General features: G+C 46.1%; 1 protein-coding gene across 5 annotated transcripts in view; it reads left to right on the top strand.

Annotated features, from left to right (window-relative positions):
* CHD3 (chromodomain helicase DNA binding protein 3) overlaps nucleotides 1–25,910 on the top strand; it is a 166,707-nt gene that overhangs the window by 59,448 nt on the left and 81,349 nt on the right. For all 5 annotated transcript variants that reach the window (XM_077470667.1, XM_077470665.1, XM_077470666.1 and 2 more), the window contains 7 exons: nucleotides 911–1,095; nucleotides 6,556–6,786; nucleotides 9,832–10,035; nucleotides 11,561–11,766; nucleotides 17,458–17,589; nucleotides 20,265–20,364; nucleotides 24,734–24,925. In XM_077470667.1, the coding sequence (XP_077326793.1) occupies nucleotides 911–1,095; nucleotides 6,556–6,786; nucleotides 9,832–10,035; nucleotides 11,561–11,766; nucleotides 17,458–17,589; nucleotides 20,265–20,364; nucleotides 24,734–24,925 (1,250 nt within the window). The remainder of the gene's footprint in view (nucleotides 1–910; nucleotides 1,096–6,555; nucleotides 6,787–9,831; nucleotides 10,036–11,560; nucleotides 11,767–17,457; nucleotides 17,590–20,264; nucleotides 20,365–24,733; nucleotides 24,926–25,910) is intronic.

Here is a 25,910-nt window from a genome sequence, read left to right as displayed (position 1 = left end):
CCACAAAATAATCTCCTGCGCCCGGGTGCCCGGTCAGCTAAGTAAGTGGTGCAGCCAACCCCCTTAGCAAAGTCAATAGAATGTCACACATCTTGCTGCCCTCCTCAGAATAATGGGTACCCTGAGAACTTAAACATACAAAAAAGAACAGGAGGGCGCACCAACCTCATGCATTACCAAAGATAAAATGTATTCATAAAATATAACAAGAAATATACTCACAAACGAGCTTTAAAACAAGGCTTATCAATGCTCTGGCAATTGCGAGTAGTATCTCTAGACGCCTACAACCCGGATCAGATATTTGGAGGAACCAGATGGCATCGCAAGCGGCTTACGCGTTACGAGGGCGAACCCTCTTCCTCAGAGCCATAGCGACGGATACAGTTCAGCCCCAGCAGTGCCCATCAGTGACACCAATCAATTCCCATTGGTGATGCCGGTCAGTGCTGCCTTTCAGTGTCCATCAGTGCCGCCTATCCATGCCACCTATCATTGCCCACCAGTGCAACCTATACAGTGCCCATCAGTGCGGCATATTAGTGCCTCTTCATTAGTGCCAACTAATCAGTGCCTGTAAGTGCCGTCTCATTAGTACCCTTAAGTGAAGGAGAAAAATTACTTATTTACAAAATTTACTGACAGTTTTACTGACAAACTGTTCAAAAAAACCTTCTTTGGCGCCAACGCAGACGTGGCCCCTGTGTGAAAGGGGTCATAAAAATGCAGCGTGTGCAAGAGGCCAAATGCTCCCTCTCCCATTGGAGTTTTCAAAGTTCCTGTCCACCTTGGGAGTGGCTGTTATATCAGCTTAGGCTAGACTGATTTTTTTATTTATTTTTATTTTTATGGAGGGAAACTTTTTAATTTGTTTTTTTTTTATATCTTTACCCTTGTTGACTCACTCTAGTTGTCGTGGATGAAGTCATCTCTGCAGGGGAGGGCTACGAAACTGACCACCAGGACTACTGCGAGGTCTGCCAGCAGGGGGGCGAGATTATCCTGTGTGATACCTGTCCGCGGGCCTATCACCTGGTGTGCCTGGAGCCAGAGCTGGAGCGAGCACCTCAGGGCAAGTGGAGCTGCCCTCATTGCGTAAGTTGTTACTCCGTAATTCATGGCACTTTGTGTATTTTTTATTTTATTTTATTTTTTTGGATAGAGTGGGGAAGGGGGAGGGCTGTGGTCAGGTTGCTGATTTCCTCCATCACTTTTGGTTCTGTCCCATGGTTCAGAGTAAGGATGGGCCCAGGCGTGTTCACAATTCCACGTGGCCGCGCCCCCGCCAGGAAGCTGACACTGCGCAGCACTCAATCACAGGTATTGAGACACTTCCCGGCCTGTGCAGGAAACGTCTCACTTCCTGTGATTAACGCTGCGCAGTGTCAGCTTCCTGGCGGGCGCCCGTGGAGTTGTTTCCACTCCTGAGCTTATCCTTAGTTCAGAAGTTCTGAGAGGAAGTGGGCTCCTTTCTCTCTTCTAAGTTGGGCCTTCCTAATGGCCTAAATCCTAAATATTGTCTCCTGGGAATCTTTGGGGACTTGCCTCTTTCTAAATGTGCTTAGCGGCTAAAACGTATTTTGTATTTTTATGCTAAGAAAAGTGATTTTACTGTTAGCGTTTACTGTCTTGGAAAGGGTCAGTCCTACCTGCTTTGTCCCAGTGGCTGAAACCTATTAATTAGACCCCTTTCACACTGAGGCGGTTTTCAGGCGTTTTAGCGCTAGAAATAACGACTGAAAACTGCCACCCGTTCATTGCAGTGTGACTTTTCACAATGGGGCGGTGTGCTTGCGAGGCATTAGGAAAAGTCCTGCAAGCAGCGTGTTTGGTGCGGTTTGGGAGCGCTGTATTTAGCGCTCCCAAAACGCCCTGCCCTTTGAAATGAATGGGCAGCGCTTCCAAAGCCCCTGAAAAGCACCTCGGAACCTCTGCAACACAGGCGCTTTTAACCCCTTCTTCGGCCTGAAAAGCGCCGCTTAACCACTTAAGCCCCGGACCAATTTGCAGCCAAAGGACCAAGCCCCTTTTTGTGATTCGGCACTGCGTCGCTTTAACTGACAATTGGCTCCCAAACAAAATTGGTGTCCTTTTTTCCCCACAAAAACTCTCTTTTGCTTGTATTTGATCACCCCTGCGCTTTTTATTTTTTACGCTATAAACAAATATAGAGTGACAATTTTGAAAAAAATGCAATATTTTTTACTTTTTGCTATAATAAATATCCCCAAAAAAATATATAAAAAAACATTTTTTTTCCTGAGGCCGATACGTATTCTTGAATGAATGAATGAATGAAATACTTGTATAGTGCACAATGCGAACTGAATCGCTTCTACATATTTTTGGTAAAAAACAAAACGCAATTAGCGATTATTGATTGGTTTGCGCAAAAGTTATAGCTTTTACAAAATAGGGGATAGTTTTATAGCATTTTTATAAATTTTTTTTTTTTTTTACTAGTAATCACGGCGATCAGCGATTTTTATTGTGACTGCGACGTTATGGCAGACACATCGGACATGTTTGACACATTTTTGGGACCATTGTCATTTATACAGCAATCAGTGCTGTTTAAATGCACTGATTCCTGTGTAAATGACACTGGCAGTGAAGGAGTTAACCACTAGGTGGCAGTGTAGGGGATAAGTGTGTTCTAGGGTCGTGTTGCTAACTGTGGGGGGCGTGGCTGTCACCGTTCAGACTGGTGTATGCATTCCCTCCGGAGAAAATTCTCCCTTAACCACCCCACAAAATAGAGGATGAACTGGTTCTGTTGATCCGCATTGCTGCAAATTGGCCCAGAAGAACTTGGTTCACGGACATACATAGACTCTTAGCAGATGAGCCTTAGCTGCTGCCAAACAGGTCACATGGCCCTCTGTTCCACCCCGCTTCTCTGTCACTGTCTTTAACGGAATGGCTGTTAAAACTCAGGTCCTAAAGGATAGGGACATTTCTGACTCTGTCATTCCTACCTTGCTCAAGGTGAGAAAATCCACCTCTTGAAGGATCTTCCATTACACTTGGAGGGCTTGTGTCAAAGTAGGCACCCTAACGCCTGGGAATATTATATGCCTCACATTTTCGCCTTCTTCCAGTCATGCCTGGACAAACATCTGGTTCTTAGTACTCTAAGCTCTTGTGCACACGGTCGGACCTTCCGATGGACAATGTCCGATAGGACCGTGTTGTCGGATAATCCGACAGTGCGTGGGCTCCATACTCCGACGGACCAAGTTTTCCAGCTGGTCTATAAAATTTTCCGACAACATGATCCGATCGGACTTTGTCCGATCATGTGTAGAGAATTCCGATCGGGCAAAGTGCCACGCATGCTCGGATCAAACTCCTAGACCAAAGCTATTGGCTACTAGCCTGAACGTAGTCCTGTCCCAACGAAATAACGTCATCACGTTAAGTACGATCGGATTTTCTGACAACTTTGTCCGACTGTGTGTATGCAACAGTTTCGGACAAAATCCGACGGATTTGGTTGTCGGAATGTCCGACCGTGTGTACAAGGGCTAAAGGGACATGTTTTGGCCTTATCCATTCTGTTCCAACAAACTTTGGCTTTGCACTGTTGTCATGACCATTATGGAAGGAATTGCTTGCGTCAATCCCCACTCTGACCTCCTATGTCTTCATGGGACCTGAATCTGATACTTTTGGTTCTTCAAAAAACACCTTTTGGAACTGATTCATCCCATTGGAGGATCTCCCCTCTGTCAGGCATATCTCTGCGTGGATGGCCCTTTCTTACAAGAAGCCTTTTCTTATCTTACATAGGGACAAAATGGTCCTGAAACCCAGACCTTCCTTCCTCCCCAAGGTTGTTAATCCTTTCACCTCAATAAGGACATTATTCTGCTTCCCTATGTCCTGCTCTAAAACATGCCAAGAAGATTTCGCTCCATTGCCTGGAGGTAGTTAGGGTCTAACTAGCTGCAACGTCACTTTTTGTCCTTCCCGAAGGCCCCAACAAGGGACATCCTGCTTCCTCTTCCACCATTTCTAGGTGGTTCAGGGTACTCATATTATCAGGGCTTACACCCTCAAGGAACGGGTTCTTCCCTTCCCTATTAGGGCCCATTCCACCAGATCTGTAGGTGTTTATTGGGCTTTTAAGCATCCATTTTGCAGGTTTGCAAGGCCTTTACCTCATCTTCTGTTTACATGTTTTCAAAGTTTTACCAGGTGGATGTTCAGGCCTCTGCTGATTCAAGCTTCAGGCTGCCATCTAAGCCCCAATGCAAGGGTAGTTTTATTATTTCTCCAGACCTCCCCTGTGACATCTCCTTAAAGAAAAGTTTTTTTTTCCTTCGCTTCGTTGAGAATAACAGTTGATGGGTTCAAAAAGCCTAAATTCTGTTCAATGCTTATGGCCAAAAAAAAAGGGAATTGTAAATTTTAAAACCTCCCTTTAGGGGGAATGTATACTCGTTTTTATATTTTTCTTCTTATTGATTTATCATTTGGTATAAAAAATATTTTTAGTACGTTAAATTTAGAATAATGTATTTGCCATTTAGGCTCCATGCACACTGAAGCTGATAAACTGCAGTTTATTGGCGTTTCGGCATTTTTTGTAAAAGCCCATAAACTCCACTCTATGTTAGCCTATGTGTCCATGCACACATGGACGTTTTTCAGCTTTAATGAGCAGTGGAGCTTATGGGCTTTTTTCTGAACGCCAGAAATTCGCGTTCAAAGTGCAGTTTTTCAGCGGCAAAAAACGACAAACGCTCATTAACGCTCATTAACGCTCGTTCATTAGTGTTCGGCATTCTATTTTTCAATGCATTGTGGGATTTTTGGAGTGTCCTCTGTGTATTTTTATAAAAAACGCCCATTAACGCTAACGCTGTAAAACGCTCATTAACGCTCATTAACGCTAGTATAAAACGCTGTTAAAAGCAGGTTTTTCAACCAGCGTTTTCTGCCAGCAATCTGGCGTCCAGAAATAGCTTTTTTGAGCTTCAGTGTGCATGGAGCCTTAGGCTCCATGCACACTGAAGCTCAAAAAAGCTTTTTCTGGACACCAGATTGCTGGCAGAAAACACTGGTGGAAAAACGTGCTTTTAACAGCTTTTTGTATTAGCGTTTATGAGCGTTTATTAGCGTTTATGGGCGTTTTCAATAAAAATACACAGAGGACACTCCAAAAATCCCACAGTGCATACCAAACTCCCACAATGCATTGAAAAAATAGAATGCCGAACACTAAAGGCTGATACCAAGTCAAAATTAGGTACTGCTAACTCTTATGCCCTGTACACACGATCGGACATTCCGACAACAAAATCCATTGGCTTTTTTCCAACGGATGTTGGCTCAAACTTGTCTTGCCTACACGCGGTCGCACAAAGTTGATGGAAATTCTAATCGTCAAGAACGCGGTGACGTACAACACGACGGGACTATAAAGAGGAAGTTCAATGGGCAGTATCCAATAGCTTCCGTCTGGTATTTTATTCTGAGCATGCGTGGCACTTTGTGCGATGGAATGGTCTACACATGATCGGAATTTATGCGGTGGGATTTTGTTGTCGTAAAATTCTAGATCCAGCTCTCAAACTTTGTGTGTCGGAAACTCCGATGGAAAACATTCGATGGAGCCCACACATGGCCAGAATTTCCGACAACACGCTCCGATTGCACATTTTCCGTTGGAAAGTCTGACCGTGTGTACAGGGCATAACACTGGTTGCAATTAAAAAATAAATTATGGATGGATTCATGAATATTTAGTTGCATTAATTTATGTCTTTTATCTTTGTTTGGAGCTCAGCTGAAAATAAAAAGCCACTCACTTGTTAAAAAACAAGGAGAATGCATATATAACTTCAAATTGCCCTCCTCAGCTTAAACTGGGACAGGTGGTAATGGATGCTGTCAGTGTAGTCCAGCTCCTCCAGCCGTCAGCTCTCTCTCGCTCTCGCTCAGTTCCGTGTAGCAATTCCCTACGCGTTTTGTCATAATGACGTCATCGGGGGTACAGTAATATATGCATTAGCCTTGTCTGCTAACATGTGAGTGGCTTAAAACAAACAGTGAGCACTATATAATTTTCCACTGTGTTTTAACATGGGGAATTGTGTTAATCTATCCACTACCTGAGCTGCTGTTAATCACCACAGTTCCTGAGGTTACAATAAGGTTTTTAATAATAGGCTGAGAGGAAGTGTTAATCTGATCAATCAAATAGAAGTAAATTGTGACCTTTGTTGTGCGGGGCAATATATTAAGGTGAGAGCGCACCCAAAAGGGGATCCATTATGGTTGAAGGTTTTCAAATTCCACGTTCCGTCTGCACCAGCTTGGAGAGACGTCACGTTGATTTGTTTTCATGGAACTTTGTGTTTATTGTGTTTTCACACATATATGGACTCATTGAATAAGGATTTTGTGTTTTATTGCTTTATTGAACTTATGATAAGATTTTGAGCACATTTATATGATCAATATTACTGTTGATAGCACAGTATTGTGGGTATTTATAAAACGTTGTTCATGTTTCCTTTTACTTATTTTTGACTCTTGGTCCGGCAGGAGAAGGAAGGAATCCAGTGGGAGGCCAAAGATCTGGAAGAGGAGGAGATAGAAGAGCGTCGGCGAGACAGACGAGAGGAAGAGGATGACCACATGGAGTTCTGCCGTGTGTGTAAAGACGGCGGAGAACTGTTATGCTGTGATGCCTGCGTGTCCTCCTATCACATCCATTGCCTGAATCCCCCTCTGCCCGACATCCCGCACGGAGAGTGGCTGTGCCCGCGGTGTACGGTGAGAAATGTTGATTCTCAGAAAGAAAAAAAAGAATTATGCCCCATACACGCGGTCGGAAATTCCGACGGAAAAAGTCAGATCAGATTATGTTGTGGGAAAATCCGATCGTGTGTGGGCTCTATCTGACTTTTTCTTTCAGAATTGTCGACGGAAAAAGTTTGAGAGCTGGATTAAAAATTTTCCAACAACAAAATCCGATCTGACTTTTTCCGAATCTCGTGTAGAGAACTCCGACCCACAAAGTGGCACGCATGCTCAGAAAAAAATTGGAGACGAAAGCGATTGGCTACTGGCCACTACGTAGTCCCGTCGTACGTTACAAATGTCACCTCGTTCCGAATAAACGGATTTTCCGACAACTTTGTGCGACCGTGTGTATGCAAGACTAGTTGCGGACAAAATTTTGTGGTCGGAATGTCTGACCATGTGTATGGGGCATAAGGGTTGAAACTGAACCCAAGATAGAGTTAAAACATAGGAATTGTGATTGCTTAGAACACATTCACACCAGGTGCAGTGAGACTGCATTGGATTGCTATTCCAGCACCATCCCACTTCAAGACAGGGCAAAATGCCTGGTCTCCTATGTGCCTGGTTCACACCAAACCATTGCGTTGTGCTTTTGAAAAATCTATGACAGGGGGTACTTTTTTATCCAAAGCAGTGTGCGGCAATCCACCGCGTGGCATCCAGTAGAACTTTCTGAAATTTCACTTTGTCACATTTTAATAAAGATTGTTTAAAAAAAAAAAAAAGTGATGCTTGATCAATGCATTGACACGGCAGTTGACCCGTCACATAGCACTGCACCCCGCATCAGCTGGCGTGAATAGACCCTTAACCACTTCAGCTCCGGAAGGACTTACCCCTTTCCTGACCAGGCCATTTTTACATATGACACTGTGTTGCTTTAAAGCGGGAGTCCGCCGTTTTTTTTTTTTTAAAGCCAGCAGCTACAAATACTGCTGTTGATGTCACATGGTGACCCCCGCCCCCTTACGATGTCACAGTCCCGGAGGATGCTGGGACTGTCGCCACGTGACATCAGCCCACGTGACATCAACCCACGTGACATCAACCCATGTGACATCAACCCATGTGACATCAACCGATGACACCGCCCCTTGTCCCTATATAAGTCGCAGCGTAGCGCGTCCCTGGCATTGCGGCCGGAGAGAACGTCGAGTCAACATCTCCAGGAGAAGACGGAGAAGAAGAAGAACGGAAGGCGGCGACGGAAGACCGGGCCACCGCCTATAAAAGAGCTATAAGAAGGCGCGGTGGCCCGGCAGAAGAACCGAAGAGGGGGACAAGACCCCCGAAGTCGGAAGAAGAGGCCGCGGCGACGAAGAAGAATGCCAGGCTCCTCCGCTAGCAAAAGAGCTACAAGAAGATAGCGGAGGAGTCCGGCGAGAAGACCCCCGAAGACGGAGTGCAATAAATTATTTTATCTTGTGTGTTGTGTTTTTTTTTTGTACTTTATTTTACAGGTCAATGGGTAGGGGTACATTGTACCCCATACTCATTCACATAGGGTGGGGGGCCAGTATCCGGGGGCCCCCTTATTAAAGGGGGCTCCCGGATTCCGATAAGCCCCCCGCCCGCAGACCCCGACAACAAACGGCCAGGGTTGTCGGGAAGAGGCCCTTGTCCTCATCAACATGGGGACAAGGTGCTTTGGGGTGGGGGGGCCGCACGGCCCCCCCTTCCCCAAGGCACCCCCCATGTTGAGGGCACGCGGCCTGGTACGGCTCAGGAGGGTGGGGGCGCTCGCTCGCCCCTCCTTTCCTGGCCGGCCGGGTAGCGTGCTCGGACAAGGGTCTGCTGTGGACTTGGAGGGACCCCTTGGAGGGGCCGATTTTTTTCGGTGTTGGGGTTCCCCTTTAAGTCCATACCATGTGGGGGGGCCAGCGGCGTATCCTTCGCGGGCCCCGCCTACCTGCAGACCCGCTCGAAATGAGCGGACTTTTCTCCGGGCGGGAAAAGTCTGCTCATTTCAAAAGTACGGCGGACTGGCATACACACGGCCGGATTGTCCGCCGAAATGCGAGTCCGGCGGGAAGATTGAAGTGCAAAACTACTTTCTAAGTCCGCCGTACTTTCGGGTCAAAAAATTATGCCGGAGGCTACACACGGGGGGGGGGATTGTCTGGCGGACTTGAGTTTGCCGGACTTTTCCACCCGCTTGTTTGATCGTGTGTACGCGGCATAACAAACCTCTGAAGGTTTCATAGAACAGCTGTATTTATACTGAGATTAATTACACACAGGAGGACTTTATTTACTCGACTTCTATTTACTTGACTTCTGAAGGCAATTGGTTCCAGTAGATTTTATTTAGGGGGTATCAGGGAAAAGGGGGTGGAATACAAATGTACGCCACACTTTTCAGATATTTATTTGTAAAAAAAAAATGTTGAAAATGATTTATCATTTTCCTTCCACTTCCCAATTATGTTACACTTCGTGTTGGTCTATCACAGTGATGGTGAACCTTGGCACCCCAGATGTTTTGGAACTACATTTCCCATGATGCTCAACTACACTGCAGAGTGCATGAGCATCATGGGAAATGTAGTTCCAAAACATCTGGGGTGCCAAGGTTCACCATCACTGGTCTATCACATAAAATCCCAATAAAATACATTTCCGTTTTTTGGTTTTAACATAGCAAAATGTGGAAAATGTCAAGGGGTATGAATACTTTTTCAAAGCACTGTGGTCCTAATCGAGAAGCCAGCAGTCTAGGCGACAATGTTGCTCCTCCATAATGACGGAGTGGGTGAATAGGCGTGGTCACCTTAGGACAGGAAGTGTGTTACTGGCAGGATTACCAGGTGAAAAACAGGAAGAAAGGGCTAAGAAAAGGGAACTAATGCAGCCACCACATCTATGAACTGGTCAGCGGTAATATATAACATTTTTGTTTTTAGGTTCATATTATACTGTTATCTATTTCAGAAGCCTTCAGTCTTCCCGTGAAGTGTATGCACAGATTTGTCATACCCATTTTTAACAAAGGTTTCCTTTTTGTGTCCGCAGTGCCCACAGTTGAAAGGGAAGGTCCAGAAAATTCTACACTGGCGTTGGGGTGTTCCCCCGGAAGGAATCCAGCCCCCCCAGCTGCCCAATCCACTTCCAGATCAGGAACAGCCAAGAATCCTGCAAGGCAGGTCCGAGAGAGAATTCTTTGTAAAGTGGCACAACATGTCCTATTGGCACTGTAGCTGGATCACGGAACTGCAGGTGTGTATGGTTCTAGGTTCCAAAGGCTTCCAACTAAGTGGTGATATTCATCTAGAATTCAGGAGCCAGTCAGACCAGTGCAGCAGGCAACAAACACTACACTATAAAAGTGAATCAACAGTCTTTTTTAATTTTTAAATGCAAGATGTACTTCTTTTGTAACATCTCTCCCCATTATAAAACACTAAGAAAGAAAAAAGTACCGATACTCACCTTATTCCCTGGCTTCTGGTCAGCTTGCCTTGGCAAGGCTGACGTCACTGGGCCGCTTCGGAGATCCTCAGAATGCTAATGCCGCGTACACGCAACCAGACTTTGACGGACTAGGTCCGACAGTCTTCTCGACGGACTTTCGGCGGAGGTCCGACGTTCTTTCTGAACGAATGGACTTGGCCACACAAGACCGGACTAAGTCCGTTTCGAAAGTCCGTTCGCTTTGAACGCGATGACGTAAACTGGACTAAACAAGGAAGTTCAATAGCCAATAGCTGCCCTTGCGTCATATTTGGTCCATCGGACTAGCACACAGTCGGACGGTTTTCCCGATTTTTAGTCCGTCGGACTCGAGTCCGTCAGATAGATTTGAAACATGTTTTATTTCTAGGTCCGTCTGACTTTTGGAAAAAAAAAAGCCCGCTGGAGCCCACACACAATCGAATTGTCCGACGGATTCTGGTCGACCGGACCAAGTCTGCCGGAAAGTCCGATTGTGTGTACGCCGCACAAGGAGCTTAAAGCAGGCCATACACTGTTAAGCCGGCCATAGCCATAGTTGAGCAGGGACCAGCTGAGATTTGTACCATGTATGGGCAGACTGATTGATCCTAAAAATCCAAAATGCTTGTTGTACCCAAGTCAATCAATGGATCGACTTGAGTACAACAAGCATTTTGGATTTTTAGGATGTGATTATTACCCGGCGGCTATAGCCAGTAGCAACAATCACAGTGTTCTCCAGGTGCAACGTGAAGAGAAACATTTAGCAGTGGAATTATTACTACTGCTAAATGTGACAGCTTTGTCCTGGTTGTTAGGGAGCAGGCGCAAAAAACAAAGGAAAAAAGTTCCCCCCTCCCCAAAATCCAAACCAGCCCTTTATCTGAGCCTGCAGCGTGAGTGGCCAGGAAAGGGAGGAGAAGGTGAACGTGCGCGCCCCCACCCTGATCCATACAAGGTCTCATGCCTTCATTATGGTGGGGGTGCCAGGGGCAAGGCAAAGCACAACTTTGTTGGGGTTTGCGGGTGGGGGGCTTGTTATAATCTGTAAGCTCTACTTAAAAGTAAGGGGGCCCCCAGATACCCCCCCCCTTTTCCCCACACACAAACACATGAATGAGTAAGGGGTACATAGTAAAGCCACCGATTCACAAAATGCACAAACATTCTCTAGTGCTGAATTGTCCAGGCCCATGCATTTTAAATGGGAATGTTGGTAAAAGTGACACCCTTTGCTTTGTAAACAGACCCCCCCCCCCCCCCCCATATATTTACCTTGACTGTGGTTCTCCTTCAACATTTCTTCCAGTTGGAGATCTTCCACATGGTTATGTACCGAAACTTCCAGCGGAAGAATGACATGGACGAGCCGCCGCCTTTTGATTATGGCTCAGGAGAAGATGAGGGCAAAAACGAGAAGAGCAAAGATGCCGAATACTCCGATATGGAGGAACGCTTCTACCGATACGGCATTAAACCCGAGTGGATGTGTATACAGAGGATTATCAATCACAGGTGAGGGATTTAGACTGATGCCGTGTACACATGACTGGACTTTCCGGCAGACTAGGTCCGACGGACTTTCAGCGGGCTTCTGACGGACTTGGCCACACACAATTACACCAAGTCCGACGGATTTGAACGTGATGACGTACGACGTATGAATAAGGAAGTTCGTAGCCAATAGCTGCCCTAGCGTCGGTTTTTGTCCTTTGGACTAGCATACAGACGGACTGTTTTTTTTCGACTGAACTCGAGTCCCTCGGAAAGATTTGAAACATGTTCTAAATCTAAAGTCCGTCTGATTTTTCGACAGCAAGGGTCTGATGAAGCCCACACATGGTCGAATTGTTTGACGGATTTGTTCCCGTCGGACCTTTGCTGTCGAAAAGTCCAGCCGTGTGTACACGGCGCTAGATGTGAAAACAGGGATGCAGTTTCTGTCTGGTATTGACTGTCTATCTTGAAGCTCTAAGCCAGGGGTGTCTCCAAACTTTCTAAACAAAGGGCCAGTTTATTGTCCTTCAGACTTTAGGAGGTCCGGACTGTGAGGAGAGTGGAAATTTTCCTGGCATCAGTGGGGGTAAACATCGCCACGTTTGTAATTAGAGGAAGAAATAGTGGCACAATTGTTGGCACCATAGGGAGGAATAGTGCCTTATAGGTGTCATTGGGTGGAGAAAAGGTGCCTCATTGTTGGTTTCAGATGGCAGAATAGTGTCTCATACCAGTAGAAGGATATTAGTATTGTGTCCCAAGGGCCAGATAAAGGCAAGCTAAGACTGGATGCACACCTATGCATTTTTAGTGCTTTTTGCATTTTGCAGATTTGCACCGCAGTCCATTTAACATGGTTTCCTATGGAACATGTTCTGTAGTGCAAATCTGCAAAATGCAAAAAGCACTAAAAATGCAAAAGGTGTGAATCAAGCCTAAGGGCCGTTGTTTGGAGACCACTTCTCTAAGGGATCTCTTCAAGGAAAAAGAGGCGCCTCTAAGTATAGAAGTTTAAAACACTGGTACAGATGTAGCACTGGTTGAAGGAGCGCGGCTGTCGTAACATACGCAGCACACATGCACAGAAACGCGTAGCACCTTAGTGACGTCATTGCCCTACGCCGCTCTCCAGGCCTCGTTCTGGAATCATCACAACACGTCCGGTACTTTCATCAGCGGTTCGCAGCAAGGACCCAATGCTTTGCAGCAACTTTGAGCGAGGGCTTCTGACAGGTCACTGTCCTTATCCTCCCGGATTACAAGCCGCACTCCTTCAACCAGTGCTACATCTGTACCAGACATACAGATGTGCCTGCCACACTCCTTCCTGAGACCAGTGGAGATTAGGAGAAACCACCACTCGGTCCCCCACTGTGCCCCTGGATGCTTTACTCACAGATTTGCCTGTTTTTGTCTTCACTTGTGTGAGTTACCATTTGTCTGTCTTTATTAAAATGTGTTTTAAGCTTCTACACTTAGAGGCTCCTCTCTTTTTCCTTGTTTGTTTTTACTTTCTCTGGCATTTTGAATGAATGAATGAATAACTTGTATAGTGGTATATATGTGAACTAAATCACCTCAGGGCGCTTTTGCCGCCAGTGTCCGCCTGGGTTTTCAGAAGAGATGAGTCTTGAGCTTCATCCTGAAGACCAGATAGTTTTCCTCCGAGCGGATGTCCGCGGGTAGAGCATTCCGTAGCCGTGGTCCTTGTACTGCCAACCTTTGTTCGCCTTTTAATTTGTAATGGGTCTTGGGGAGGAAGTTCTGGTTAGTTGACCGGAGAGTGTGACCTGGGGTGTAGTGCTTTATTTTGTCACAGAGGTATTGCGGGGCTTTTCCTTGTGCACATTTGTGAGTGAGGCAGAGGCTCTTGAATGTAACTCGATCCTTCACGGCTAGCCAATGGAGGGTCCTCAGGGACGGGGTGATTGATTCCCATGTTTTTTTCCAGTTACCAGTCTAGCTTCTGTATTCTGGACGGTTTTCAGACGTGAAATTAGATATCTTGGAAGTCCTAGGTAGAGGGAATTTGCGTAGTCGAGTCGGGAATTGATGACTGTTCCAACTAATGCTGCTGTATCTCCCTCCGGGATGTAGGGGATGAGTCTATGCAATAGGCGAAGAAGGTGGTGGGATGCACTTACTAGTGATCCTATTTGTGCATCCATCGTCATGTTTGAGTCAAAGATGACTCAGAGGCTTTTGGCTTTAGTGCTGGGGGTGATGGTTTGTCCGAGGATGGTGAGTGGTGTTCCGAGGATGGAGAGTGGTGTACCGAGGATGGAGAGTGGTGTACCGAGGATGGAGAGTGGTGTACCGAGGATGGAGAGTGGTGTACCGAGGATGGAGAGTGGTGTACCGAGGATGGAGAGTGGTGTACCGAGGATGGAGAGTGGTGTACCGAGGATGGAGAGTGGTGTACCGAGGATGGAGAGTGGTGTACCGAGGATGGAGAGTGGTGTACCGAGGATGGAGAGTGGTGTACCGAGGATGGAGAGTGGTGTACCGAGGATGGAGAGTGGTGTACCGAGGATGGAGAGTGGTGTACCGAGGATGGAGAGTGGTGTACCGAGGATGGAGAGTGGTGTACCGAGGATGGAGAGTGGTGTACCGAGGATGGAGAGTGGTGTACCGAGGATGGAGAGTGGTGTACCGAGGATGGAGAGTGGTGTACCGAGGATGGAGAGTGGTGTACCGAGGATGGAGAGTGGTGTACCGAGGATGGAGAGTGGTGTACCGAGGATGGAGAGTGGTGTACCGAGGATGGTGAGTGGTGTACCGAGGATGGTGAGTGGTGTTCCGAGGATGGTGAGTGGTGTTCCGAGGATGGTGAGTGGTGTTCGGAGGATGGTGAGTGGTGTTCCGAGGATGGTGAGTGGTGTTCCGAGGATGGTGAGTGGTGTTCCGAGGATGGTGAGTGGTTTACTGTGGTGTTTTGAGGATGGTGAGTGGTGTACTGTGGTGTTTTGAGGATGGTGAGTGGTGTACTGTGGTGTTTTGAGGATGGTGAGTGGTGTACTGTGGTGTTTTGAGGATGGTGAGTGGTGTACTGTGGTGTTTCGAGGATGGTGAGTGATGTACTGTGGTGTTTCGAGGATGGTGAGTGGTGTACTGTGGTGTTTCGAGGATGGTGAGTGGTGTTTCGAGGATGGTGAGTGGTGTTTCGAGGATGGTGAGTGGTGTTTCGAGGATGGTGAGTGGTGTTTCGAGGATGGTGAGTGGTGTTTCGAGGATGGTGAGTGGTGTTTCGAGGATGGTGAGTGGTGTTTCGAGGATGGTGAGTGGTGTTCCGAGGATGGTGAGTGGTGTTTCGAGGATGGTGAGTGGTGTTTCGAGGATGGTGAGTGGTGTTTCGAGGATGGTGAGTGGTGTTTCGAGGATGGTGAGTGGTGTTTCGAGGATGGTGAGTGGTGTTTCGAGGATGGTGAGTGGTGTTCCGAGGATGGTGAGTGGTGTTTCGAGGATGGTGAGTGGTGTTTCGAGGATGGTGAGTGGTGTTTCGAGGATGGTGAGTGGTGTTTCGAGGATGGTGAGTGGTGTTTCGAGGATGGTGAGTGGTGTTTCGAGGATGGTGAGTGGTGTTTCGAGGATGGTGAGTGGTGTTTCGAGGATGGTGAGTGGTGTTTCGAGGATGGTGAGTGGTGTTCCGAGGATGGTGAGTGGTTTACTGTGGTGTTTTGAGGATGGTGAGTGGTGTACTGTGGTGTTTTGAGGATGGTGAGTGGTGTACTGTGGTGTTTCGAGGATGGTGAGTGGTGTACTGTGGTGTTTCGAGGATGGTGAGTGGTGTACTGTGGTGTTTCGAGGATGGTGAGTGGTGTACTGTGGTGTTTCGAGGATGGTGAGTGGTGTTTCGAGGATGGTGAGTGGTGTTTCGAAGATGGTGAGTGGTGTTTCGAGGATGGTGAGTGGTGTTTCGAGGATGGTGAGTGGTGTTCCGAGGATGGTGAGTGGTTTACTGTGGTGTTTTGAGGATGGTGAGTGGTGTACTGTGGTGTTTTGAGGATGGTGAGTGGTGTACTGTGGTGTTTCGAGGATGGTGAGTGGTGTACTGTGGTGTTTCGAGGATGGTGAGTGGTGTACTGTGGTGTTTCGAGGATGGTGAGTGGTGTACTGTGGTGTTTTGAGGATGGTGAGTGGTGTTTCGAGGATGGTGAGTGGTGTTTCGAGGATGGTGAGTGGTGTTTCGAGGATGGTGAGTGGTGTTTTCCGAGGATGGTGAGTGGTAATTTTGGCTTCTATTCCTCATTGCTGGCAACCCTGAGTGTACTGACTTTATCTGAAGGAAGGGCACGGGTTATGCAAGTCCTTCAGAGCGCATGCGCCAGTGACTTCACCTGCTGCCGCTCACTAAAACATCTCCTAAACGGATCACATTCAGGAGGTATTCATGTAACCTACAGGTAAGCTTTATTATAAGCTTATCTATAGGTAAACATAAAAAATAATAGAGTTTACTACCCCTTTAACAAGTAGTGCAGTGTGGAGGACCCAGTGCAAGGGACTGGGGCTTTAAATACAGCCACTGCTACTATCTTCTCAATGGGGATTTGTTTTGGTTTGAGATCTCACCCCGCTTGAAACATTTTACAACACAAAGAACAATGGGGCAGATTCTTAAAGCGGAGTTCCACCCCTTTTTTTAGTTTATTAAAAGTCAGCAGCTACAAAAAGTGTAGCTGCTGACTTTTTTAATAAACAAACACTCACCTGTCCCACAGTCCAGCGATGCTGGCACCCCCGGAGCCCAGCTCCTATCCCCCTCCTCTCTGCGGCGCCATCATAGCAACCTCGGGCACCCGGTCGTGACAGCTTATGGCTTTACACGGCCGGGTGTGCACTGTGCATGTGCGGGTTGTGGTGCGCATGCGCTCTGCTATTGGCCAGGCAATCTTCTGGGACCTGTGACGTGTCCCAGAAGATTGCTGGCAGGGAGGGGCCGCCTATGGGGAGAAGGAGGAGTCGCCTCGGTGGCCAAGAAGAGGAAGGAGGAAGTGGGACGGGAAAGAAGTTACCTATTCCCCCCCCCAACAAAATTACATGGCCAAATGCGGCATGTACGGGGGGGAAGGAGTGCTTAAAGTGGAAGTTCCACTTTTGGGTGGAACTCCGCTTTAATTAACTATCTGCTTTGTTGCCTCAACTCCAAACCACACACACCGGAAATGATACAACAGCAAGAATCTTCTTATATTTGTGGTCAGTGGGAAGAATGTCCCTTACATTGGTGGTCATTGGGGAGAATTCCCCTTACATTGGTGATCAGTGTGAAGAATGTTCCTTACATTGGTGATCAGTGGGAAGAATGTTCCTTACATTGGTGATCAGTGGGAAGAATGTTCCTTACATTGGTGATCAGTGGGAAGAATGTTCCTTACATTGGTGGTCAGTGGGAAGAATACTTCTCACTGGTGGTCAATAGGAAGAATTCTCTGTACATATGTGGTCAAGGGCAGAATACGTCTTCCATATGTGGTGAGTGAGAGAAGACCCACCTATATTGATAGCTGAAAGATCACTTATCTGAGAAGCAGAAATTACTCATTGATTTAGAAACCCCTAGTAATTTCTGGAGGAAGGTTGAGGATCCAATGAACCCTGGTTGAGAAAGGCCGGCCTCAAGCAACTTTTAACTTTTTTCTATTTAGTCAAAAAGCATAATGTGAACATGTGACATTGAGGTCTGTGGTGTCTGTCTTTGTCCTGCAGCGTGGACAAGAGAGGGAATTACCGCTATCTGGTGAAATGGAGGGATTTGTCCTATGACCAGTCTACGTGGGAGGAGGACAACATGAAACTGCCCGACGTCAACTACCACAAACAGATGTACTGGCAACACAGGTACCAGGCGCTTGGCTCAGCTGAATTTCTGGTAATAGGGGATTCTGGGAAAGATGCTGAGAAAGCACCCATCCCATGCTGCTTTATTCCCTTTACACAGGATAGATGTGGTTGTGACTTTGTTAGTGGAAACCTGTTTTGACATTTGGGTAATGGTGGTTTATATGGAGTGGTGAGGGTTGTAAACATTTAAAGTGGTAATAAACCCAAAAGCAAACATTTATTATATTGCAGCTTACCCTTATTTTATATATATTGGCTGCATCCGTTTTCTTTTTGGGCTTTCTTTCTTCTGTTTTTATCTGATGATCCAGCCAAGTAAGCCTTTTGTTTTTCAAAAGAACAAGCTCTCCAGCAGAATGTAGCAGTTATGCTGCTTTCACACTGAGGCGCTTTGCAGGCGCTAAAGTGCTAAAAATAGTACCTGCAAAGCGCCCTGAAACAGCCGCTGCTGTCTCTCCATTGTGAAAGCCCCCGAGGGCTTTCACACTGGAGCGGTGCGCTTGCAGGATGGTCAAAAAAGTCCTGCAAGCCGCATCTTTGGAGCGCTGTAGGGGGCGGTGTATTTACTGCTCCTAAAGTGCCCCTTCCCATAGAAAACAATGGGGCAGCGCTGCAAACCCGCCTGCAAAGCACCACTGCAGCGGTGCTTTGCGGGCGGTTTTAACCCTTTTCCGGCCGCTAGCAGGGGTTAAAACTTCCCCGCTAGCAGCTGCATAGCGATGGTAAAGCGCCGCTAAATCTAGCACCGCTTTCCTGCCAGCGCCAGCAAAGCCCCAGTGTGAAAGTAGCCTAAAAAAACTCCTGCAAGCTGCATCTTTGGAGCGCTGTAGGGGCGGTGTATTTACTGCTCCTAAAGCGCCCCTTCCCATAGAAAACAATGGGGCAGCGCTGCAAACCCACCTGCAAAGCGCCACTGCAGCGGCGCTTTGCAGTCGGTTTTAACCCTTTCGGCTGCTAGCAGGGGTTAAAACTCCTGCAAGCTGCATCTTTGGAGCGGTGAAAGAGACGCTCCTGCACGTTGAAATCTATGGGGTAGTGCGGTTATACCGCCAGCAAAGGGCCTCTGTAGCGGCGCTTTGCAGGCAGTTTAACCCTTTTTCAGGCATTAGCGGGGGTTAAAACCACCCCAAACATTAAAGTGGTAATGAACACGGGGGTTAAAACCACCAGCTAGTGGGGGTTAAAACCACCCCGCTAGCGGCCGAATAGCACTGCTAAAATGACTGTAAAGCAGTGCTAAAACATATTGCCATTTTACCGCCGGTGCCCACACCGTCCCCGTGTGAAAGGGGCCTTAGAAGGATGAGACAAACCTGTTACCATTAATGGGTGCTTACAATGATCGGCTTTTATTTATCTAGGTAAAACCTTGAGGCTCCTTTCACACTGAGGCGCTTCTAAACTGCCAGTAAAACACTGAGCGCTTTTGAAGAGCTTTCCATTCATTTCAGTGGAGAGGGGTATTTTTTTCACCACCCTTCCAGCGCAATGCCCCAGCGTGAAAACATTCATTGATTTTAATGGAAATAGGTTTTCGGGAGCTTTTCATGCGTTTTTTTTTTTTTTTTTTTTTGCAAGAAAGCACCTGAAAAGCGCCTCAGTGTGAAAGGGGCCTAAAAGGAAAGTAGAGTGGAGGAAAGTGGAGTTTGGCTTTAATTTGTAAGACCCCTTTAACACTGCAGCGCTTTTCAGGCACTTTTGCGCTTAAAAAAGCGCCTGAAAAGCTCACGAAGACCTATTTCCATTCAAATCAATTAATGCTTTCACACTGGAGCGGTGCACTGGCAGGACGGTGGAAATACACCCCTTCCGTTGAAATAAATGGAAAGCTCTTCAAAAGTGCCTGAAAAGCACTTCAAAATCGCTCAGTTTTTTACTGGACGTTTAGAAGCGCCTCAGTGTGAAAGGAGCCTTAGTGTATCTAAATCTGCTAGTACTTTTAAGGCTGCTTTCACACTGAGGAGCTAAAGTGCTAAAAATAGCATCTGCAAAGCACCCTGAAACAGCTGCTGATGTGTCTCCAGCGTGAAAGCCCCCGAGGGCTTTCACACTGGATCGGTGAGCTTGCAGGGCGGTCAAAAAAGTCCTGCAAGCCGCATCTTTGGAGCGATGTAGGAGCGGTGTATTTACCACTCTTAAAGAGCCCCTTCCCATTGAAAACGGCGGCGCTTTGCGGCGCTTTGCGGGCGATTTTAACCCTTTTTTCGGCCACTAGCGGGGGTTAAAACTGCCCCGCTAGCAGCCGAATAGCGTCGCTAAAATGACGGTAAATCGCAGCTAAGTATAGCACCGCTTTACCGCCAGCGCCCGAAACGCCCCAGTATGAAAGTACCCAAACACTCCCTTCCCCCCAGACTGACAATGCTGTTGTCCAAATGTGCCCCAATGCTTCATCCAGAGCGGGGGTGCCATAAATACAGGAGGTATGTTACTGGGAAGATCACAAAGTGAGAAAAGAGCAGGAAAAAAGGCTTAAAAAAAAAAGAAAGAAAACGAATGCAGCCCCCACATCTAATGATTGGTAAGCTGCAATGTAGTACGTTTTTGGTTTGGAGTTTAATACCGCTTTAATACTCCTTGAATAAAATAAATGTAAAAAAGACCCCACCTTGATGCTTACCTTACCTTACCTTATTCCTGGGTCATGCATTCACCTACCTTCTGTCTTTCAGAGAACAGATTATGGGAGAGAGTGCCCTCTGCCCACCTCAGTTCAAGATGAACCCCAAGGAATCATTCATGCATGCTGTGCCCAGCTCCCCCACCAGCGATGTAAGTACACCTCCTGACAAAACACTGAGGGCGCCACTACACCTACTTTTGTTTTGTTTATAATGAAAAAAAAAAAAACCCCAGAGCTGATCAACTACCACCAAAAGAAAGCTCTATTTGTGGAAAATACATATTTTCCTAAATTTTCCAAGAAATTCGATTTTTTTTTTACATTTTTTTTTACTTCATATGTTTAATAGCAGAAAGTAAAAAAAAAAAAAAAATTATATATATATATATATATATATATATATATATATATATATATATATATATATATATATATTTTTTTTTCACAATTATCTTGAAAAATAACCGCAGAGGTGATCAAATACCACTAAATGAATGCTCTGTTTGTGAGGAAAAAAAAATGACAAATTTTATTTGGGTACAGCGTCGCACGACCGCGCAATTGCCAGTTAAAATATCGCAGTCCGTGTCGCAAAAAAAAAATGGCCTGGTCATGAAGGGAGGGGGTAAATCTCCCGGAGGACAAGTAGTTAACCACTTCAGCCCTGGAAAGGTTTTACCGCCTTCCTGACCAGGTAATTTTTTTGTGATACGGCACTGCGGTATTTTAACTGACAATTGTGCGGTCGTGCGACCCTGTACCCAAATCAAATTAATGCCCTTTATTTCCCCACAAATAGAGCTTTTTCTTTTGGTGGTATTTGATCACCTCGGCGATTTTTATTTTTTGCACTATAAACAAAAGAAGAGCGACAATTTTGAAAAAAAAAAACACAATCTTTTGCGACAATTTAAAAAAAAAAAACAATATTTTTTACTTTCTGCTATAAAACATATCCAATACAAAAAATTTACAAAATCATATTTCATTTCTTCATCAGTTTAAGCCAATATGATATTCTGCTACATATTTTTGTTAAAAAAAAAAAAAAATCCCATTAAGTGTATATTGATTGGTTTGTGCAAAAGTTATTGCATCTACAAAATAGGGAATATATTTATGGCATTTTTATTTATTTATTTATTACTTGTAATGGCGGTGATCAACGATTTTTAGTGGGACTGCGACATTGCAGCAGACAGTCGGGACACTAAGTGACACCTTTTTTTTGGGAACCAGTGACATTATTACAGTGATCAGTGCTAAAAATATACCCTGACACTGTCTAAATGACACTGGCAAGGAAGGGGTTAACATCATGAGCGAGCAAAGGGTTAAGTGTGTTCCCTGTTTGTGCTTTCTTAGTGGGGGGGGGGGGGGGCTCACTGCATGGACTCAGTGATCCCTGTTCCTGATTAGCAGGAACACAAGATTACAGTGTCCATGCCTGACAGAATGGCCGTTCTATTTCTGTGGGGAGTGATCGCGGGGGTGAGGGCGGCTCCCCCTGTGGGGCCAATCAGTGTGCCATTGCGGCACGTGTGCGTGACGCTGATATACAGCACTGATGGGCATCGATATGCAGCACTGATGGGCACTCATAGGTGGCACTGATGGGCACTGAAAGGCTACACTGATGGGTACTTATGGATTGCACTGATAGGCATCACTGGTGGCAGTGGCAGGCATTTGTTTTTTGTTTTCAAATATAAATTTTATTCAACTCAAAACAGGGGCGAGGACCCCACATTACAAACAGTAACAGAGTGTGATCATTAAAGCGGAGGTCCACCCTAAAGTGGAGCTTCCGCTCATTGGAATCCTCCCCCCCTCCGGCGCCACAATTGGCACCTTTCAGGGGGGAGGGGGGTGCAGGTACCTGTACAGTACAGGTATCTGCACCCACTTCCTGGATCGCTCTCTGCGGAAAGGGGTGTAGATTACTCCCCTTTCCGAAAGTCCCCCGCTGCCTGCTGGGAAACACACAGATCCCAGAGGCAGCCGGTCCATCCTCATTGCGCAGCGAGACTCGCGCATGCACAGTAGGGAACCGGGAAATGAAGCCGAAAGGCTCCACTTCCTGATTCCCATACCCAAGATGGCGGCGGCAGCACCCGAGAGACGATCGAGAGATCGGCTTCGGGTGCCGACATCGCGGGCGCGCTGGACAGGTAAGTGTCACTATTTTAAAAGTCAGCAGCTGCAGTATTTGTAGCTGCTGGCTTTAAAAAAAAAAAAAAAATGCGCACTCCCGGCGGACTCCCGCTTTAACATATCCATATAGATCATGCAGCGGATAACTAACAGTCAAAATAGTTAACAGCCCATATGCTAGTATACACTCTTGTACCCAGTGCCCAACTCTAACTCAGGACACACTCAACCCGGATCTGAGCTCGTGAGAAATTTCAGTGTCGGGGAGCCTCCCCCCCCCCCCCCCCCGCCTCTCGTATAAAGAGGCAAATCCGACTCACTGGCAGGAATTTTTAATAGGCACTGATTGACAGCTGCCTGGGCACTGATTGAGATATCCATGGTGGTCTAGGGTGGCATACCTGTTGGTCCTGTGTGGTGGCCATCCCTGGTGGTCCTGGGTGTGCTGCGCTGATGAACAATCGGCTCTCCTCTACTCGTGTCTGTCAGACGTGAGTGAGGAAAAGCCGATAAAAGCCGGCTCTTCCTGTTTACATTGTGATCAGCTGTGAGTGGACACGGCTGATCCGTCAGAGGCTCTTTACCAGAATCGGTGATGCGGCGCAACAGCGATCGCCACACTGCGCGCCCCCGGCTTATCCTGCTATATAGTCATATGACGTCCAGTCAGGATAACCGAACCACCGCCTGGCCATCAGTTTGCTATAGGCTGGACGGGAAGTAATTAATGAAGAAATGAAAAAGTGCCCCTGTCCTCCCATGCTCGCTGGCAAAGGGGAACGTGCGATTGTCCCACACATTTCAGGTATCACCACGCGAACATCTGATCATGAGCAGTAATTCTAGCACCAGACCTCCTCTGTAATGCCGCGTACACACGTCCGGACTTTGACAGTAAGGGCCGGTTCACACTGGGGGCGATGCGAGGCGACACGACTTGCCTCGCTGCGACCTGCCGCGACCTCAGTGGCGACTTGCAAATGACTTCTGTATAGAAATCAATGCAAGTCGCCCCGAGGTCGCCCAAAAGTAGTACAGGAACCTTTTTTCTAAGACGGAGCGACTCGAGTCGCTCCTCTTAGAACGGTTCCATTGTACAGAACGGGGGCGACTTGTCAGGTCGCGGCACGGCAAGTCGTGTCGCCTCGTGTCGCCCCCTGTGTGAACCGGCCCTTAAGGTCCGAGGGAACGAATCTGACGGACAATTCGATCGTGTGTGGGCTCCATCGGACCTTTGCTGTCCACAAATCTGACGGACTTTAGAAATAGAACATGTTTTACATTTTTTCGCCGGAACGCCGCCGGACCCAGTTGCTATCAAGGAATCCACTCGTCTGTATGCTAGTCCGACGGACAAAAACCTACGCTAGGGCAGCTATTGGATACTGGCTATGAATTTCCTTATTCTAGTCCGGTCGTACGTCATCACGTGCAAATCCGTCGGACTTTGGTGTGATTGTGTGTGGCCAAGTCCGTTCATTCGGAAAGTCCATCGGAAGTCCGTCGGGAAGACGGTCGGACCTAGTCCGTCGAGAAATCCGGTTGTGTGTATGTGGCATAAATCTATAGTGGTAACCTATAAAGACTTTTACACGTCACCTATGCATAATAAAATGTATGTTGTTTGTCGCCGTTGCACTGGCGCGTGCAATTTTAAAGTGGCTGTGGTGGGAAAAATTTAGATGGGTGGGGTCTTGTCTAGGGCAGCACAAAACCAAAGTACACCACTGTGTGTAGGGATGTGCTGGAAAAACAAGTCCGATTTATGGAAGCCCCACCGCGCAACTTACAAGACTTGAAGGATCTGTTACTGGCGGCTTGGTACCAGATACCATAGTGTACCTTCAGAGGTCTAGAGCCTAGAATATTGGGAAGGTGGTAATAAAGTCGTGGCTGATCAGTGAATTTCAAGGGTTCCTCCATAGTAAAATACTGAGAAAGGCCGATTTATATACTACAGAGCTGTTTAATATACTACAGCTCTAATATATATACTACTGATAATTTATATACTACCGACACTAACTTCTGTATCGCCGATATTACTTTTTATACAAAGAACTACGTCTGGAAACCCCATCTAAATGACTGAACGGATCTCTTCTGCTCTGCTCACTTATCGACAAAGCATTTATGTGCAACAAGTATGGGGTTGTAATGTCTCTATTTCTTATTTTGGACTGGTGTTTTATTGCTCATTGCGCTGCACTTTTTTTTTTTTTTTTTTTTTTTTTACGATTTTATTTTTTAAGGTGATGGGATTTTCCTTCAGTGTTCAGCCAGCAATTGATCTTCTATTTTCTATTTTATTTGTTTGCCCTGATTGTAACCTATTCATTAATGCCTATAATGACTCTTACACAGACCACAGTGAAATATGAAACTCAGCCGCAGTTTGTGACCGCCACAGGAGGTACCCTGCACATGTACCAGCTGGAGGGGCTGAACTGGCTGCGCTTCTCCTGGGCCCAGGGCACAGATACCATCCTGGCAGATGAGATGGGTCTAGGGAAGACCATACAGACCATCGTGTTCCTGTATTCCCTGTATAAAGAGGTAAGACAAGATGATCCGTCTGCCCATGTGACTTCTCGCATTCCTACATCAATACCTAAACCATTTTTTTTAAAAACCCGGACACGCTACTTATCACCTTTATTTGGGCCACCCATAGGCGCAAATTTTAATTCTCCACTCTGCAGCGCCCTATGGCCAATGATGGCATGGCTTTGCCTAACTTATATTATTGAAAAAGAAATGCGCTATCCTAAACAAGAAAAAAACAAGCTGCAATTCCCAAATGTTATACTACATTAAAAAAAAAAGACAAAAAAAGTGGGCTGCGCTAAGGACTAACCAATACTCAATGACTGAATATTAAAGTTACAATGTGTGATTCAAATAAATAAATAAAGAGCACTGATTGCTTCTCCAATAATCAATAAAAAATATGTGCAAAAAAGTAAACAATTTATATATATATATATATATATATATATATATATATATATATATATATATATTAGAACCATATACAATAAATGTATTTACAAAACTCTAGCCACAAAAACTAAAAAAATAATAATATAGAGTGAATATCGTGAAAATAAATATTATTAACCACTTCCCATCCAGGCCAATTCTGACATTTCTATCCTACATGTAAAATTCATCATTTTTTTGCTAGAAAATTACATAGAACCCCCAAACATTATATATGTTTTTTTTTAGCAAAGACCCTAGAGAATACAATGGTGGTTGTTGCAACTTTTTATCTCGCACGGTATTTGCGCAGCAATTTTTCTAACGCGTTTTTTTCAGAAAAAAAAAAGTTTCATGCTTAAAAAAAAAACAGTAAAGTTAGCCCAATTTTTTTGCATAATGTGATAGATGAAGATACGCCGAGTAAATAGATACCCATCAAAATTGCACTCGTGGAATGGCGCCAAACTTTGGTATTTAAAAATCCCCATAGGCAACGCTTACATTTTTTTTATTGGTTACATGTTTTGCGTTACAGAGGAGGTCTAGTGCTAGAATT

Source organism: Lithobates pipiens, unplaced genomic scaffold (assembly GCF_037356315.1).
Source record: "Lithobates pipiens isolate NorthernLeopardFrog02 unplaced genomic scaffold, aLitPip1_a1.2 Scaffold_8, whole genome shotgun sequence".
NCBI lineage: Eukaryota > Metazoa > Chordata > Amphibia > Anura > Ranidae > Lithobates > Lithobates pipiens.
This window is presented reverse-complemented; position numbering and strand designations above follow the sequence as displayed.